Source organism: Diadema setosum, chromosome 1, assembly GCF_964275005.1.
Source record: "Diadema setosum chromosome 1, eeDiaSeto1, whole genome shotgun sequence".
NCBI classification, from domain to species: domain Eukaryota; kingdom Metazoa; phylum Echinodermata; class Echinoidea; order Diadematoida; family Diadematidae; genus Diadema; species Diadema setosum.
Genome location: NC_092685.1, coordinates 38321488 through 38341641, shown reverse-complemented (window position 1 = coordinate 38341641; position 20154 = coordinate 38321488). Strand labels below are relative to the sequence as shown.

The following is a 20154-nucleotide window of genomic DNA, read 5'->3' as shown; positions in this document are numbered from 1 at the left end:
GAGCCCGAATACAGAGAGATCTTTCTTGTAATAGGTTTTATGCATTCAGGATAATGAATTTAGCGTAATAGATTCAACAAACATTTATTTTCCTCTCTCTTCAAGACTCTATGAATGAAGGTACAACGTTTAAACATGAGCTAATGAGACCAAAACATGACATTACAGAAAGGCAATACAGTAGAATGCAACTACATGGTAACACATGAGTACTATACACTCAGACCTTGGGTACTACATGAATAGAATAAACATGAATGGAAATCATACAGCAAAGATCCATTTCATGCACAGTCCTATGTTACTAGAAAAACCATGTATTTGATGGCTACATTATTCTAATCACATTCACAACATGCTAAAAGGATTGATAATGAAGAAACTAGACACCTATATATTCTGTACAGAAAAAGGCATGCATTGCAGGGATGCTGTTTGACTATCGGGTACCAAAAAGTTTAAACCAATGTTGCCTTCTTGTGTCCTTTCATTTGCAGTCTCTTGGACTTCCTAAACCTTGCAAACTCAGCAGGAATAGCAAAAAAAATCTCTTGCATCCATACAGGCTGCAGACATTTGAACATGTAAACTATAAATTTTGGAGCACTGGGTTTACTCTGCAAGAACTTTTTGATTCAATTGGTTTTGTAATGAGAGGTCCCTTAAACATCTTTCTCTATAACTGCATTTTTCTCCATCAGATATTGGTGAAAACACAGCAGCAAGACACAAAAAAGGACAAAGATTAGCCTTTCCTGTTAAGTTTGTGGCAAGCAACATTTGTTCCTGATATCTATGTATGAAAAGACATACTAGTCTATATGAAAGCATATACAGCATACATTTATATACAGTCAACTTCGGATACCTCGACGTCGGATAAGCCGAATATCACTTACCTCGGGGGCAAAGTAAAAGTCCCGATTGTTCCTATGGAGTTTCCGTGTATTAAAATTCGCGTAGCTCGAAGAAATAACTCGAAGTTCGGTTACCTCGAAGTGAAATCTACTGTCCCGATCTTAATTAACTTATTGTTTTTCCCAGCATGTAGCTCGAATCGAATTGCAACATCACTCAGCATCTCCGATTAAGCGCGCGTGGACAGCGAAGAAGACATGTCACAAATCTTTTCACACTCGACTGTAAATATTCCCGACCAGAACAATCGCGCGCCCAGAGAAATACCCGATACACAGCTGACAAGAAAAATCCCCAACACCTACCTACACACGTACATGGTATGCACATAGCACCCTTGCCAATGGAGTGCTTACGATAGCACTACGCTCTGCACATCATCTTCTTTTCTTTAACCACTGTGTTCTAATTCTTGATCATGATAGTCATACCGCGCGCGTAGATTTCTAAACCGTCCTGGCGCACCTGCGTAGGTGTTGGGTGTTGACAGTTATATCTTTGGCATTAATCACGGTCCACTGTCCAAACATCAATCTCCTGCGTAGTGCCTTTTTTAACTTTTTTTTTTGCCCTTCACGAAGTATGTTTCATTAATTCTTCCCCGAGAACGCAAGCACTGATTTTTTTTTTTTTCAGCAATGCGATTATGAAAATATTGTGGAACATGATGTGGAAGTATAGGCCGAGCATGATAAAGAATAGAATAGACAGGGCTCCACACTAACTTTTATCGGGCCACCAGTATCACTGATCTTTATTTTTTGGTGGTCGAATTTACTCGAAATTGAAATTAGAAAATCCAATCATCTTATTTTGTGTTTTAAGATTTAGCAAATAGGCGTATAGATTATTATAAAAGTTGATGCCTAAACATTTAGGAGGTCAAAACTTACGTTTGAAATGAAAAAGTGGGAGCATTTGCCGACATCTGTTAGCATCCGACATTTGTTTTAGCATTGTAAAGAACCGAAAGTTACCGTTATTCATTTCTTATTGTAAAAGCAATCATCCAACATTTATTAGTCTGTTAGCACCTCACGGAGCCGAATATTACCGTTGATCATTTTTAAATGTAAAAGCAAACAACAGACATTCATTTTAGCATCTTACGGAGCTGAATGCTATCCTTATCCATTTCCAAACGTGAAAGCAAACATCCGCTATTTGTTTCAGCATCTAACTGAGCGGATTAATACCGTTAATCATTTCCAAATGTAAAAGCAACAATCTGTCATTTATTTTTGCATCGTACGAAGCAGAATATTACCGTGATTCATTTCAAACATACGACATTTGTTTTATCATCGTACGGAGCCGAATTTTACTGCTGTCCACTTCCGAAAGTGAAATGAATCATCTGACAATATTATTTTATCATCGTACGGAGCCGAATGTTACTGTTTTTCATTTTTGAACGTCGAAGCTGACATCAGACGTTTATTTTACCATCAAACGTAGCTGAATATTACTGTTATTCATTTCGAAATGTAATAGCAAATATCCAATACTTTTTTAGCATCATATGGGGCAGAATATTACTGCTATTCACTTTCAAACATGCCAAACGTAAAAGCAATCATTCGAGACGTATTTTAGCATCTTCCGGAGCTGAATGTTATTGCCATTTGCTTTCGATCGTAAAAGCAAACATCCAGCATTTATTTTATCATCGTAAGGAGTTGAATGTTATTGTTACTCATTTCCGAACGTCAAAGCAAACATCAAACATTACTGAACGCAGCTGAATGTTACTGTTATTCATTTCGAAATTTAAAAGCAAACATCAGACAGTTATTTTAGCATCGTATGGAGCAGAATGTTATTGGAACTTCCGAACATAAAAGCGATCATCTGACATTTATTTCAGCATCTTCCGGAGCCGAATGTTATTGCTATTTCCTTTCGAAAGTATAAGGAAACATCCGACACTTATCTAACCATCGTACGGAGTTGAATATTGTTTTTCATTTCCGAACGTCAAAGCAAATATTCGACATTTATTTCAGCGTCTTCCGGAGCCGAATGTTTTCCTTAATCATTTCCGAACGCAAAATCAAATATCTGACATTAGTTTTAGCACCATACGGTGCTGAGTCTTATCGTTTTTCATTTCCAAAAGTATGAGCAAACATCCGACATTTATTTTAGTATCTTACGGAGCCGATTGTTACCGCTATTCATTTTCAAAAGTAAAGGCAAACATCCGACTTTTTTGGTGGCGCGATAGGGCCACCAAAATCTTCATTTCTGATATTCTGATTTCAATTCCGATTTTCATTCAATTCATTCATATAACATATCGATTCAATTCCAATTGATAAGCATGCAAACAATCGGTAGGCACTATAACAGATACCATGTTGAAAATCGATAAACGTCGGATAAGTCGAAGAAAATTCGACGTACATACGCGTACCTCGAATTTCGCGTACCTCGAATTTCACGTACCTCGAACCATTTTCTTCAGTCCCGACGAATTCGAGGTATCCGGAGTTGACTGTATGTATATTTAATATGTACACACAAACATACATGTATATGCATCAAGGCTCGTTAAAATATCTAGCATTCTACATACAAGGTAGCATGCTTGTATCTCAGTTACAGATTACAGCAGCTCTATGATACAAAGATTATAGAGATTATAAAGATTAGAAATGCGACTTCAACATCGTGACTCACCCGAGAGGGACGTGTTGTGGAGAATGACGGGGATGCGGATGGCCTCCCGGGCGTACTTCGAGATGAGGGCGTTGATGGACGTCTGGGAGAGGGTAGCCGATGGGAAGCCCGACTCCTTGAGCTCCTCTTGGAGTGTGGACTGGACATCGGAGGCAAGGTTCACCTGGATCCAGATGGATGGGAAGAGGCAGTAGAGTGGTATATGGGGAGGTGGCATTTGGACTTCATATCAGATATGATCACTTGCAGCCGAAATGACGGAATCATAAGTCCCACATAGATTGTAAATATTGCTTGGGAGTCACATGTAGTGCAATAAATGGAATCTGTCAGATATGTTTTTGTGACATGTAGTTTTGGTAGGGGGAGGAAAAGTCTCAAGAAAAACATTCTCTTAATTCAATATGAAATACTGTATTATTTTGTTTGACTCATGGTAACATCGTGCTGGATTTGTCTGATAAACTAGCCATGTTACCCCCTCCCCCCCCCCCCCCCCCCAATTTGACGAATTCTTATTCAGTGCCTTAAGTGGAGGGGGAAAAAAACCCAAAAAACATTATGATTTCTCATGACCAGAATTACAGACAGTGCTACAAACAATTACTGCAGAATTTTTTTCACAACCAAACAGGGGAAAATATTCAAGTTCATGCACAGCTATGTGGCCATAAAGACAGCATTATGTTCAAATACATAAATCTGACACTTATCACTACTCTTGCATACAGACTTAACGAGAGAAAAAGATAGAAAAAGAAAAACATTAGTGGAAATATAATTGAATCACTAAACAAACCTTTAGATTCATAAGGAGCTGTTCCAGGAGTAGATCTGGTCTAGACATCAGGTCCTGGTACTCACCCCGTACCCTCTCTGGTAGGCAGAGTAAGACCTGGATCCAATCATGTCAAAGGAGATAAAATACCAGTATCAAGTAGAGACAAGAGGAAAATAGAACATACAATTCATCCATGTGAAAGCCTGATCAATCAGTTAAAAAAAAAAAGTTGATGCAAGACTCTTCTGTTTTGTTTTTAGCTCAAACGATTACATTTTCCTTGTATGTTTCATTCAAACATCTACACTACAAAACACTGGGGCTTCAATGATCTGAAGTACATTTTTCTTCTTTTTTTTTTCTTCTCATAGCTGTTAACACAGGGTATTTGCAAAATCAGTTTCTGAAATCAGCATTTGGATACTCCAATACACTATGAGAACACTTAAACCACACCTAGGCTCCAATACTGAGACAGACATTTTTGTTCTTTGGGAAGTTGGATAAGCTGACCCAAAAATGGTACTGACCTTTGCTCCGATGCCAATGTCACGCAGCTCCCCGGCCCTCTCGTAGGAGATGTCCGCCAGGTGGTCGGTCAGCAGGAACTGGACCAGGAACACCACGCTGGTCAGGGCCAACTTCTGGGATTCCAGCAGCTCAGAGCAGATGGCCACAGTCTCCTCACTGCTTGGCAACTCCTTGATCAGCTAACAACATTTAAACAAAAGTTAGTATATTTCTTATGCACTTATCTATTCATCTTCATATCGTCGCTTCAGAAAGATATGTTTTTTTAATGCCATGAAACCTTAATGCCCATATCTTTCTCAACCGACAATATGCATATCTACACACATTTTACAAATACACATATATATGATCACACAGATATTATATACATACATAGACTCAAAACGCAACAATCATAGTCATAGTCATAGTCATGTAAAAGTCATGTTTTGGAAGTAGTAAAGAAAAAGACAAACAAACACATGTAACACTCTTATTGCACAGAACAGTAATTAGTATCTCAGTGGCTTTAAAGAATTACAAACAAAACCTATACTGTATATGCCGAATATTTTGAAAGGTTTTTATTTTCGCGAATTTCGCGAGTCGGGTGCTATTTGCGAAATTAAAAACACGCGAAAATATTGACTCTGATCCCGATGTGAATGTGACATATGAAATATACATTTCTCCGTTCAGTACAGGACTCCACGATCGCTCGTGAATTTAACCACTCGCGAAATCGTCAGCAAGTCCCAATTCGCGAAAATTTAGACTCGCGAAATATATGGCGTATACAGTAATCTAATTTTTTTCCTATGAATACTTACAGATATCTGCAGAAGCTCCCAAAGTGTCAAATTTCCTGAGTAAATGCTATATCTTAGAACCAAATATGTGTAATACAGCAAACTATGTGAGTAGCAAGCATTTTGAGCTCCAAGCTAATTTTGTGTTTTTGGAGCACCTGGCTGCTTAAACAATATTTCTCAATGGCAAAGACTGAAAGAACGGCATGTCTCACCTGATACACGCGAAGATTTTCCGTTCCACTGATCAAAAGATGTTCCAGATACTTTGTCTGGATGGTCTGTAAAATGGAATAAGTTCAAATTCACACACACTTGTTTTGGTCAATTCATGTTAATCCGGCATTACTGGCGAATTTTTTGTAGGAACTCTTTCAGAAGAACAAACATATTGTCCCACTTTTCACAAAGTGACGAAAAGCCGCACGGTTTCCATGCGGCTTTCCGTCACTTCGTAAAAAGTGGGACGATATTTCCTATATCCTATATAAACACAAAAATTCAAGGAAGGAATATATCCTCTTGAAAGGGATGAAGATACAAAGACAAAGGTAAATAGAGCACAGAAAATACTTATAACTCCATATAGCATTGCTTTCGGCTTCTATGAGATGATTATTGATGATTAATCGATACACCTTCGCAATTACAGCTGTAATTTTTACACGAGTGTGATTTATTGTCATCAAAGGTTAGAAAGAATTTCCATGTTTCGCCAGCTCTTCTGGTCACGTGTAAAACACTTGCATCCATAGCAGCCAGTGCCAAAGCAAGGCAAGGTAGGCAGGTGATTAATGTGCAGGCAGACCTACGGACTTTTGGGAAACTCACATTGCTAACCTCAGCTAGTTGTTCTGTTTTGTTTTGCTTTGTTTTTAAACTGGCTGCCCAAAAAGTTGTCTCACATGGGACTTAGACGTACAAAGATATGTGAAAAAGTATCCTTCCTACCTGCTGGTAGTCATCAAGGACATTGTGTAGCTCCGCCCACTCTCTGGCCAGCTTGAAGTTGGCCGCCGAGATGAGCAGCTTCAGCACGTAGTCTGGTCTAGTCTTGGATTCAGCCTGGACATCTTGCCAAGTGGAGAGGGGCCGGGTGGCCTGCCACGGTTCGTCGGACTCTTCCTCTCCCTCGTCCTGTGGAACCTCAAGAGGCAGCACTGATGCCTGCTGCATGGCATGGACAGTTATCTGCAAAAAGGGGGAGGTTACAAAGAACATGAATATAGCTATTACATCTTAACATAAATTCAAGGGGGGCAAAGAGTAAGAATAATGCTATTACATCATAGCATAAATTCTTGTTCATTTCTATTGCGATTTTTTTTTTTTATGCTGAGTATTCTACTCACCATACCCTAACAGACCAGTGGAGATGAACATTTTCTTGAGATAATTGCGCTGCTGACTCTAGTTTGTTTCCTGTATTAACCTCCTTAACTCAATAATCTATCATACAACATGTGTCCACTTTTTATGAGAGCTAAAGCCTGTGATCTTTTCGATGCAGTAACATTTCAGCTGCGCTTCAGATATTTTTTTTTTCAGAACTTATCAAAATTATTTTGTTACAATATCCTTCAAAGCATTCTGGCAGTGCATGAGCTGCTTATGATGTACTTCCACTCCCTCACCTCCTTATATATTCTCAATTGTTGCAGCTTAGTGTTGAGGACGGCCTGCACAGCAGATTCTCTCCCCGAGTGTGACTCACAACACTCTAGCAGCTCCAGAGCAGCTTCGATGGGGAGGCTGTCCAGGGAGGCTAGTACCGCACGACCTCTCAGCACCTGCAATTAAGGGGAAAGAGAAGTCAGCACACTGGTTCAAGGTGAATCTTTCACAGACGAGCTGCTTTGGGCAGGTCAAGAGAGGGGCAAGGCTATGCAAGAAGAAAAGAGAACAAAAAAAAGAAAAAACACCAAGAAGTGGAGTGCAGAAGATAGAGATATGACATAGATTGGACACCCCCCCCCCCCCCCCGCAAAAAAAAAAAAAAAAAAAAACAGGCTGGGAAAGGGGACATGTAAGTGAAGACACGAGTTGACATCAAGGGCCACAGGGGCCAGGCACAAAATATGTGGATGGACTGACAGAAGTATAGAGATCTTCAGAGCATTTGCAAAGTGGTGTACAGGAACTCTCCTAAGAATGCTACCATATGACAATGTTGATACAGGAATGGATAGAAGGGGCATCTTCCTTGCAACTAAGATCGACAAATCCAACAAGTGATCTCACCTCGTCTTTGATAGTCAGCAAACACTGCCACGTCGGTTTGGTCGATGGTGCTGACTCCTGCACAGGCTTGACCTGATTCCCGGCGCAGTAGGCTGCAAAGTCCGCCAGGGCTCGGTACAGATCCTGGTCTCCCACCAGGCTCCTGGCGAGGCCAACCAGCCGGAGCACTGCGTCCCACTGGCAGGCCGACACCAGGATCTCGACGGCCTCCCGTAGCAGGTCCTGGACACCCCTGGAGCGGACGTCGGCCAGGAGGCTGGCACGCACCTCCCGCATGTTGGCGCTGCAGCTCTCCTGGAAACTCTCCGCCATGGCGAGAACCTCCCCAAAAAAGGCCTGGACGTACTGCTGCACCACAGGATATCCCGCCAAGTGCTGGAGCACCTTGGTCAAGGTGGAAAGGCAAGGGTTGTAGACCCTATCGCTGCCAAAGGTCTCCTCAAACACCAGGCTCTTCGGAGTGCCACCACTGGAGAGCAGTAATAGGTCCTCATCAATGGACTTGTCCTTGGCAAAGGTGTCCACTCCTTCCTCAATGGTGCCGCTAATGGCACCGGCCAGCGATGCCACGAGCTTGGACTTTGCATGGAGGTACTTGAGGGTGGACTCCGTCATTTGGAAAGGAGGTTGATCGGGATGATCTTCCTCATCACCAGGGCTGCTTACTACAGTCTCAAAGTTCTTGGGCACCGAGAGATTTCGCCTGTGGGACGAGGCCTTGGCCTTGATGCCTGGCACATTGAAAAATCTAAATCCAAAGGAGTGGTTGTATGGGGTCACCACTAACTTGAACTTCACCGAGTTTGAGCGCTGAATGGTCTTTCTTCTGCCTATTTAAACATGAGCACACAGAAAACAAAAATATCAACTCTAAAAGCCTTGAATGAAGGCTTAGCTCTTATCGGCCCAATGGATAATAACTTCCATGACACGGCAAGCTCAAAAAGGAAAATTTCTTTAATGATTACAGGTGGCTACACCATCAAACAACACATCCTTGAGAATAACCTCAGTTTAAAACTTTTCATATAATCTCTGAGTGTCAGACTAGAATTGCCCTTTATGATGTTCCCATGTTTGAAGATGGAAGTCCAATAACCCTTATTAAGAACACTACTAAACAACGGCACCAGTGCCTCCTTCATAGCAACCTATCTTGACATAATGTCAACACTATGAAGTAATACCTCCAGTACCTGCTTCTGGGTCAGCTGTCTTGGCGACAGCTTCTCCGCTGGACTCCACCTCTATGTGCCTGGGCAGGAACTTCATGGTGTAGTTCTCAAGCTTGTCGCCCAGGTACTGAGACACGTGCGGCTGAATGACATGCAGGAGGCCCATGTAGATGTGCCCGTGGTGGACATTGGTCGGCAGGGTGGAGCCGGTGAAGTCCTTGCGGAACCAATCCATGCACTGGGGTATGGAGATCTGGAACAGAACGAGGGAAACCAAAGTCGGAGGACACCGAGCACCAACATGAGGAACAATAACAACAACAAGTTGCTTTCGATTGTGACACTAACCACATCAATATCATGCACTGAACTCAGATCATACACTTCTGTATTTGCTCTTCTTAGTTTTCCCTGAAACAGCTTCTGTCTTCCCTTTTGCTAGAATAGTATGTGAAGATGCATTTCTAAACACAGCTGAAAAGATGTGTTGTGTAGTTTGAATGGCATTCCTGTTCATCTAAAGTCAGATAATAAAGGGGACTATCTAGAAATAACATAAGGAAATATACATATTTGCTCCTTTTGATGTGGTGGCACAAAATGAATCTAACCTCATTATTTTCCTCATCCACCTTGACGTTGGCATCAAGATAGTTCTGCATGGCAACAGTCAGCTGCTCATCAAAATCGTCTGTGGACAAAACCTGGAAGAGATAACATCGAGGGCCAAGCATTATTGATCAGTTAAGATGTGAAGACTGACAAATGAGAGAGAGAGGATGAAAAATACTCCCATCCAGCCACAAGACCAGGTGACCTTGCAACAGATTTTTAGAATAAACGGTACTTACTATTGAGGTTGTTCAAAGTGCCTTTGTCTTTAAAGGCTGTACTACACACAAGAGTGTGGATGCATTAGATGTTCAACATGAAAAGTTTTTTTTTCATGAAAACTGAACATGATTCTGACATAATTGGCCATTATTATCATCTTTGCACTGTTTGAAGCATCTAAATTTTTCCATTTATGCAAGCTACGACCAATGAGTAACAACACCATGATACAGCACAACAATATACACAATTTTTCATTATTGTACTAATTTTATTGGTGTATCAACTGTGCCTTTTCACAAATGGAAGGACCCTCAAAATGGGGTGCAGTTAATGCAAGGTACCAGCAATTGTGCATCCACAAAAGCATTCTTTGTCTACAGGAGATTATTCTTATAGCATGCTCTGGTAGCAACATTAAGTGTAGAAGGTAGTTCTCTGGAACAGATAAAGAGGCAATGTCTCTTAAATGTTTAGAGGTTTGGAATCCAAGTCATTTTCCAGTTCCAAGATTCTGAGTACTACATGGTGTACTTGCTCAAGGATCACAGCCTCAATAACTCACACTCTTTGAACACAGAATTTACTCTGGATAAAATGAAACAAGAACGTTACACATAATTGATTACAAGCATTATGAATACCCAAAATTATTTCCTTAAGAACCATCACTGATAAGCATTTCAAGGTTTGATGGTCTAGTGGTCATGGTGCCTGTCTAGCAATCAGGAAGTCACAGGTTCCAATCCAATTCAAGTACGTATGTCCAAGATTTTTATCATGGCTATCACTCTAAACATCGAATGATTAGCGCCTACAAATATATGTCAATGAAAGACAATTTGTCAATCAGTTGCAATATCCTTTCTTCCACAAAATAAGTGGTCAAAATTCAGGAGTATGGTCTTAATAGGGCAACCAATACAAAACTACAAGTCTTCTGGTTGAATTCCACTACTCACTCTAAGTCTTGGTGAAGACAACGAACCATTGCAGGAGACAAAGGTCACTCGGGGGTCAGGTGCTGGGATGTATTTCAACCAGGGGTCATCATCCCCAAGGGCTGGAGGAAAAAGAATGTCAGGGCCTTTTTTCATATACTCTTTGTATTTATGACTTTCTTTAACCATTTTGGAACATTCTATTGTTTGTCATGACAAAGTATAAAATATGTCTGTATAATATTTTTAAGACTCCATCTGTCTCCTTATTTGAACCTTCAGATGAAGGGTCAGCCTTTACAGGTGGGTTGTGAAGGGAAGACATTTTCCTGTGCAAGAATTTAATGCCTGTATTGAAGAAAACATCACTTATGTGATCAACATTTTACTGCAAAGGCACACACACACACACACACACACACACACACACAAAATCTCTGTACCAAGGTGAAAAAACCAACAAACAACCAATTATAATCATCCAAAGGAACAATGATGAAAGACTGGTTAACTGTGTCTTGTAAATTGTGATTGACAGCATGACTTCTGATCCCAGTGATAGAAAATCATGTTTAATACCCTTAATTTTCTTCTTCTTCTTCTTCTTCTTCTTCTTCTTGGGGCTATAATTCTGAAGTATTTGGTCACCTTTTGCCAAGGTTTTTAATCTAGTAATCAAAATGGTTCACAGAAGTTACTGAAAAGATTGAAGTCTGCATCAATTCAATAGATGATGAGAACAGCTGTCTTGGAAACCTATTTAGATCCATAAAGTGTATCAGACACAAAATCTTTGGGGGAAACTTTCTGCAAAACTTGCATCTTCTATAAGTCCACTAACAATGACAAGGTGCTGTTTATCGTGATAACATGTTACTGTATACGCTATATATTTCGCAGGGGTTTTATTTTCGCGAATTTCGTGAGTCGGGAGCTATTCGCGAAATTAACAACACGCGAAAATATTACCTTCCAAAATGAATCCCTTGCCTTGATGATACAAACATTTCAGTACTAGTATATCATGTCACGGCTTTCCGGAAAGACCATACTGGCTAAGCTTGTTTACGCACGTCCACGTCTACTTACGAATACTGTAAAGAGCCAATCCATTATCGCAAGGGGACCACTCGTCAGAAATCTAGCGCGATGGACTTAACCACTTCAAAAATGTTGAATTCTAACTTACTAGTTCGCAGAGTTTGGTAAGTCTTTTTCATGCAGTGTATAACTAGTATCATTCTTATTTGCACATTTTCTTTGCCACTTCATATTTTCTCTGCATGGTCCCCCAATCGCGAATTTAACCACTCGCGAAAATGTGTGACAGCGGCAATTCGCGAAAATTTATGTACGCGAAAATTATAGCGTATACAGTACATCATGTCACCATGTCACTATCACAAAACATACTGTAGAAAATGATGAATCCTACATTCTGTCAAAACGCGATATTCTCTTGAAATATTCTAGTGACACGAACTCAGACATACCATGAAGTCTATGTTGCAAGATCTCTCCATAGACTAAAGGCACAGGTAGGTTCGCTCGCAAAATGGTAAAGTGTAGGTCAAATGCACTGCGTGGAGTAGGAAAGAACACATTTCGACACAGAGATTTAGGCAGAGAGACAGACAGACAAGATAGATATGACAAAGTGATGAATACATGACATTATGCAAGCATTTCAGCATACCTGTAATCTTGAAATGCACCTAACTCTCTGAAGTCATTGCGCACCTAGTAAGTCACGTCTAGTGATGATTGCATTCTGGCATATCCTACATTTCTACATAAAATGCACTTATATGATATTCATGTCATTTCACTGAAGTCAGAGTCAAAAACAAGAAATTTTCAGTGGAAGGATGGTGGAAGAGCACGATATGGCACATTCACCTCATGCCTGCTATCAATGTCATTGCAGCTACCACAAATCACTATGTAAACATGCATGAATTGAAGCATCACATTGGTTTTGAATAGATAAGGAAGGGATCTGTTAAAAAGTGAGCATGCTACAATCGACTGACCTGACCACCCCCATTTGCCCAACTTTGTATGCTCTGCTAGACAGGTAGACCAATTGGGCTGTGACGCTTCCACTGTTGATTCCAGGGGGTGACAGCAGCATCCCCGAGGGGCTTGTGATACCCCGCCCTAGGGAGAAGTGACGAGTTGGTCCCATCGAGAAGTTGCTCCCCTGCGTAAAAATAATACCAGCGATAGACGGTTGCCAACGATCAATAATCAAAGTTTGTATAGTGGAAATAATGGAATTAGTCGGCATTTACAGCGTCCAATTTCTACACTGGCTATTACAGGCACAGGGAGAGTAATCATACAGCAGCTTAAAGGAAAGGACTGTGAGAGTAACAATTGAAAAACACTATTTATTTTTCAATGAGTCACATTCTGGTCAGGTAGTGGATACGAAAACTCATTGTTAATCTCTGTTGTTTGTTTACTGGATATTTCTCACAACTTCAAATTACAGTATGGTGAATAATGAGCAAATTCAACATTTGCCTCATTAGAAACTGCTCTTTCGTTATGCCACAAAAGTGAAAATACTTTGAATTTTCTTTATATTTTCTTTATATTGTTGTCCATAGTAATGTCATGAAGTGCAGTAGTCTCCTTATCCAGTGATGATGGTACCAAAACTTTAATTAATAACTTTTGACTCAACTGCCTAATTTTCATCAAACTGTCGCTGATGTGTTCTACGAATATTTCGCTGCTTTCACTCAATCCATATTTATATTTGGGATTTGATTTCCTTTGATGAGTTAATAGAAATTGTGTCCTGTGCTCTGACCTGCTGTGATGCGTGGTGCAGGGCTGCATGGGTCAACATCAGGTTGAGGAGGTTGGCAAAGAAACACAGTCTGTCCTCGTTGCTCTGCAGCAGGTCCAAGTCTACGTGCATCAGCTCTCTCGTCGACATGAAGATGTCCCAGTACTCGGGGGCGGCCGCGGCTGTCGCAGCGCCACTGAGGTCAAGGGTCGCACTCAGTCCCTCACCGCTTGCATGTCCTGAACAACATGCACAGGATCACGATAGGGGAAAGTACATTCATTAGGGATTTGGTACTTTGAGACTTGTGTATGCATGTATGCATGGTGTATTTTTGCTGACTTTAGGCATAAAGGGGGTAGTCATTAATTGCAAATCCTTGTGGTACATGTTGCAAAGAAGTATGGCCACTGTGGCTCCAAAGGGGATGTCTTAAAGGGTGTATTCATACATCAGAGCAGTCTACTCAGAGTCACAGTGTCACAAATTTTCATCAATCATATGTGAATTACACACTGGGTGTGCCCATATTTAGGCTTGCATCTTAATATGCATGTGCAGTCACTCATTTAATCATTTCTGGCCAGAACTATCATTAATCAAGTTTTTATTTCAGATTTTAAAGTCTTTACATGTATTGACCTTGCTGTGTGTACTAAATTTCAATGAAGATGAGAAAAACACCACAGGATTGACCTGAATGTGTAATGTACTCTTCCCAATTTATTTTGAGGTTTACTCTTGATACTGCAACATTGTTATGTTTACTTTTGTTTCTCTTTTTTGCCCAAAGCTTGATGGAGTTTATTCTGGGTCACCATGGATTTCACTCACTTGTCATGAGTGCCACCACCTTGTCCAGGAGCTCCGTCACCACGGCAATGGGCGTCCTGACGGGGTGGGGCCACTCCCCGGACACACCCAGCTCATTCAGCACCAGGACGTGGCTCCCACGGGCACTTCCCGCTGCCTCTTTGGGTGGGGGAAGCGTTGCCAGGCGGGGCAGCATGGGAATGGTCCGGCAGCAACTTTGGATGATGATCTGCACCAGATTGAGTTTCAGCTCATCTGCCACGCCCTCCAACCTGAACACAGGAAGACAAACACATAAATCATCTGAAACTTATAAAAGAAAAGATCAGCTCTTCCAACACCTACATAAAAAAATTGACTTTCACACAGTAAAATCAAACAAACAAAATGGTACAAATTTTATCAAAGTCGGACATGAAATAAGACAGTTACAGAATGCAAATTTCTATGTTTTCTTCAAGAAATGATATCACTCACAAGCACATATTGTCGTACGCATGGCAGATTGTCATTAAGGTGCTTCCCTGCGCATGGCAGAATGTTGTTAACACTATGTGCACTCTCGCACCCTAAGAACAATCTGCCATGTGGAGGGAAGCACTGCAACAACAATCTCCCATGCTCATAACAATATGCCATATAAGCATCTACAACATACATACAAACTAACAAAGATATACCTAGCTTGTCATTAAGGCGCTTCCCTGTGCATGGCAGATTGTTGTTAACACACTTTCCTGCACATGGCTACCTACTGAACAGTCTGTGATAAGTGTTTGGTCAAAAGTGTGCTTGATTATCATGTGCAGCACTCTTCCTGACCAGGAACACAATTATTCCAGGGGCCATCTACATTATGCTTGAGCACATGCATACACACAAAGGCAAAGTATGATGCTATTAACCTGATTAAAGTCAATGCCCTTAGAGATGGATGGTGCATTCAGCTTTTCTCTTTTATTAGCAAGCCTTAAATCTGCAACGTTAATGGTTATGGTGCCTCCCTTCAAGGTTGGACAATGACAACAACTGTCTCACTCATGTGCAGAACAACATATTATTTTGCCTAATGGCCGCGTCATAGGATTAGCATCGCAGATCTAAAAGCTCGCTATCATCACAATGAAGAGCAACCTCCCTTACTGCATGGATCAGCCACAGGTTAATCCTGTGATCACCATCCATAATCAGTCTCTATGAGCAATGTCAATAGCACTTGGCGTTGGCGGTGATGAGAGGGGTTAAACGCCACCCACCTGACTGGAGGGATGTGGCTGGAGAACATGAGCCTCCCCATCAGCGTGCAGGGACTCTCCGCCAGGATGCTGAATGGATTCTGGCACTGGTCCTTCTCGACTCCCAGCTGCCGCTCACTCCCTGTACAAGTACACAGCAGACATGGACAGTTCACAGATAGGCAGATAGACAGACAGACAGACAGACAAATTGATTATCATTTACCTGATCCAGCTCCATGCCACCTGGGGATTTTTTAATCATTATCCTCCTTAACTCACATAACTTAATATGCATTCAAATGACAGAAAAGAGCAGCACTCTTTTGTGGTCTCCTTGAGCTGTGTCTAAAATTTTTCCTAGCCTGCTCCCTCCATGAAGCCAAAACTAAACAAACAAAAACAGCAAGAGAAACAGAAAGTGAAGTAACAGCTCAATTAATTATATGATAGCTTACATTTGTTCTGCCATTTTAGAGAAAAAAGTTGCAGGCCTTTTTAAGAGAAAAACTAAATATAGTCGATTCCCATCAAACTTCATAGCAAAATGTATTAAACAGAAAATGCATTCTTGATCCTTCAGCACTATCTTTCCACAGCATTCTCTCTTGCTAACTTTAATGACATTTCACAAACAGTAACATTTTGACTGTCATGCAGTTGACAGGAATGCATCTGCCTGCTCCTATGATCACTACAGAACGTCAGCAGCACAGTCCTTCAATTTTACAAAGGAGAAGTATGATTGCTCTCAACATTTGACCATGAGGATTGGCCTCCAACCCCTTTGCATTACTGACATATTTCCTTAGTTATTTCTGTCCTTCGTGCAGTACCTGGTTGCCAGTCCCTGGCATCAACGGCCAGTGAGGCCAGGACGCTGAGGTGGTTGTAGACAGTCAGGAGGTAGTTTGCAGGGTTGATCGCCTGCTCGGCCTTTCCTGCAGATGTGAGCTTGGGAAATGCCATCATGAAGCTGGGCAACACATTCCTGTCCAGCGCCCTCAGGAGCTGCTGCACTGCACGGCAGATTTCCGACACCTTCTGGCGGGACTTCTCGGGCGTCTCGCTTCCCGACGAGCCCCGGGGGCCACGCTTGGGGCTGCTGGTGGCTGGCGGGGAGAAGTCTGATAGACCCGAGTCAATGTCGGCATGGAATGAGTGAAGGGCGGAGGACAGGAGTTGGATCCCTTGGCGGACTTCCAGGACAAAGTTAACATGAGAACGAAGAGTTGATGGGTCTAAGGGAGAGATGGCCATAGTAAGGGCCTGTAGGGCAGAGCGCTGGAAGTACTCCAGCACGTTGGGTCTGATGAGGGCTGTTGCGGTGGAGGAGACCGGGTTGATCAGGCTGTGCATCTGCTGCATGAACGCCTTCACACCAAGCAGGGTCTCCGTGGGACATCCCGCCTTGGGGCTGGATACATACTGCGAGGGGCTGGTCACCACAACATTGGGAGTGCTGGGAGACGGGGCAAGCAGGCCGGACTGAAGACGGCTGACAACCATGTCCAGAAGCTCGGTGCATGTTTTCCACGAGTGGCATGCCGTGCATGCCAGATCGAACACAACCATGGCGATCACGTTCACATTCTGGAGCTGCTGCCACAGCAACACATTGCCGCCACTTTGGCTGGGGCTACTGCTGCTCGCGTTGCTGCCGCTCGCCGGCTGGGGCACGGGCAAGATGGGCAATGTTGCATGCATCAGGAGTTCATCAATGATCTCGGTCATTGAGAAAGATGCGATGCCTGCCGCAGCCATAGAAGCGATGCCCCCGAGCCCACTCTTAAGTCCAGGAGTCTGTGTCTGAGGGCCAGACACCATGCCAGTACTGTCCATGGACTTGAGTCTCTTCACCGCTCTCTGCCAGTGGGATGCGAAATGCACCTCCGCCACTTCTTGCTTGTTTTCCATATCAAATATCTTGATAACCTGATTACACATAATGATGCGAGAAAAAAGACAGAAAACTAAAATGTAGGAAAGTTTATATAACAATGTGTTTTCTGAGTCAATATTAATCCAACAAGACAAATTCAGCAACTGCCATCACACTTATTATCATAAAGGCATCACATATCATCAATTATTATGTCAATAATGAGTACCAGAATATAAAGTGAGTGCGAAATATTGGAAAAATATTCTTTACAGATGCCTTGCAGTGTCTCTCTAATTTCCCAACAGTCAAGTTTGCATCATCAGGGCTGTCATGTTTGAACATGCCATCCAAAATATCTCTACTGAGAAGAGGCCAATAAATTTCAAAGTTTAAGGGAAACTTTTAAACATGTCGAAATAAAAAGAGTGAAGTCAAACAGACAGAACAGTTGATGCTTCAATTGATTCAGACAATTAGTTAGTAATGGAATTTTCAAGTTCACCATCTTTCAGTGAAACATTCACATCACACATGATTAAATCTTTGAAGGCTTCCAAGGTGGTAAAACATTGGGTGGTAGAACGCTTAACGGTGCACCACATATTCTTTCTAGTGTAAGTGTGTGGCCCTGAAAAGGGCCTACCCAATCGCAACGCTTCGGCAAGCATGTTCTTGCCGTTCTCAAGGGATTGGGTAGGTCCTTTTCAGGGCCACACACTTACCCTAGAAAGAATACGTGGTGCACCATTAAGTCTTCTACCACCCATCACACATGATTGACAATCACCTACAAGATAAAGAGATGACATTAAAGCCTCATTATCCTCTTGTTGATTGTACATTACAAGAAATAAAACATCATGACTTTTGACAGTTACTTGGCAATTGCAACCCCCCCCCCCCTTCACTATGTAATAATTGGAAAATTGTTTCAAGTCTAGAATACTTCGGCAGTACACGATATGCTTTCTTTTTCTTGAATTCAGGTCAGGAAGTTTGGTGAAGTTCTGTGTGCAGGCAAATAAAAGACTTGTGACGCCATGATACTATTATCATCTTATCTGATTTGCATATGAGATGTGACTGACATCACAGTTCTGTCTGATTTGAATGATACTCTCATCGGTCCGTTTAAATTATTGGACTCTTTTTACATTGACGTCTTCTTGGCCATGAGTTGATTTTCATGGTGAAGTGGACTGCTAATGAAAGAGGCAACCTGTTACAATCTTATTTTTGGTGCTTAAATCACTAAAAGAAGCTATACTGTATATATTTAGCGAGCCAGGTGCTATTTGCAAATTTAAAGACAAATGAAAATATTGACTCTGATCCTAACATGAATGTTATGTGCACGCAGACATTTCTTCATTCAGCGCTGTACTCCACGATCACGAATTTAACCACTCGCGAAATCATCCGGTAGTCCCTACTCGTGATGAATGAGACTCGCTAAAACTAAGGCGTATACAGTCATTCTTACCTGCCCTGCCTGCGTGAAATTCTCTCGCCTGAGGCACATCCTGAGCAGCGCGTCCTCTGACGCCAGCATCTGGGCCACGATGCCACAGTCACGACGCGGCCTCGGCGCGGAGGTGTCCGCCCGGCATGACGATCTCCTCTTCTTCCTCCGCCGCCTCTCACTGCCGCTGAGTCCATTGCCGTCGGTGGTTCCTGCAAGTTTGCGCACAAGACGATGTCTCACATCTCTTTTCAAACACCGCAAATTGTCTCACTATCGTAGTGCGGCAATGGTCTGAAATTCTCTCAGACAAAATTAGACCTATTAATGATATGAAAATGAACTAAATATTGATCAGTTTCATGGTACATGGGGTTAACATTGTCACACAATGCCTAAGGCACTGTTTTCAGAATGTTTAAAGTTTGAGCTGCCTGGTTCTACAAGCTGACAATGTCTCTGGTATTGAGTAAAAATGAAACTCACATGAAGAATAAGAAAAAAAAAAAGAGACCCGAGGATCTTGCTCTCACCTGAGTATCGCAAGTTCAACTTCCACGCATTCTTGCAGACTACTACCAAAGAAGAACATAGCAAACTTGGGAAGCTTTGGGTTACCCACAGGAGGGTATGGTGATGATTTGTATCTGTTCTATCACAATGGAAATAATACCTGTCCAGATTGAAGAAAATCTGACCATGCATTTTTAAAAATAAGCTCAAAATGTCAAAATTGGTCCCAATTTGGTCCCAGCCACAAAAGGGCCACCTCTGGATCAGCCACAAACAAACAATGTGAAAGTACACTCACTGTAAAAGTACACTGATTTTAATCAGAATATTTCTGGTTTCATAGAAGAAGATTTTTTTTTTCTAACAGATTCTCTGATTTTGGGGGCTCTCAGCTCCTTAAGGGCCCATGACCCTGCATTTCAAGAAGAAAATGAAAATGTGAAAATCCTGATCTGCCATGAACAAACTTGAAACTACAGTCACAAATGTACTTACTCATAGCAGTATGAAACTAAGCTCTATAATTTCTGGTTCAAGAGAATAAAAAGTTTC

The 20154-nt window shown here is 41.8% G+C and overlaps 1 protein-coding gene across 1 annotated transcript in view; it reads right to left on the bottom strand.

The window, feature by feature from the left end:
• The window catches only part of LOC140235390 (uncharacterized), a 57435-nt gene that overhangs the window by 24097 nt on the left and 13184 nt on the right, over nt 1-20154 (bottom strand). Inside the window, exons 10-26 of the mRNA XM_072315451.1 lie at nt 19111-19301; nt 16579-17677; nt 15764-15884; nt 14529-14779; nt 13716-13933; nt 12928-13097; nt 12388-12473; nt 10916-11016; nt 9731-9823; nt 9141-9372; nt 7945-8774; nt 7338-7493; nt 6655-6894; nt 5919-5984; nt 4912-5091; nt 4400-4495; nt 3601-3763 (exon numbers count right to left, since the gene is read on the bottom strand). Coding sequence (XP_072171552.1) covers nt 3601-3763; nt 4400-4495; nt 4912-5091; nt 5919-5984; nt 6655-6894; nt 7338-7493; nt 7945-8774; nt 9141-9372; nt 9731-9823; nt 10916-11016; nt 12388-12473; nt 12928-13097; nt 13716-13933; nt 14529-14779; nt 15764-15884; nt 16579-17677; nt 19111-19301 — 4293 coding nt within the window. The remainder of the gene's footprint in view (nt 1-3600; nt 3764-4399; nt 4496-4911; nt 5092-5918; nt 5985-6654; nt 6895-7337; nt 7494-7944; nt 8775-9140; nt 9373-9730; nt 9824-10915; nt 11017-12387; nt 12474-12927; nt 13098-13715; nt 13934-14528; nt 14780-15763; nt 15885-16578; nt 17678-19110; nt 19302-20154) is intronic.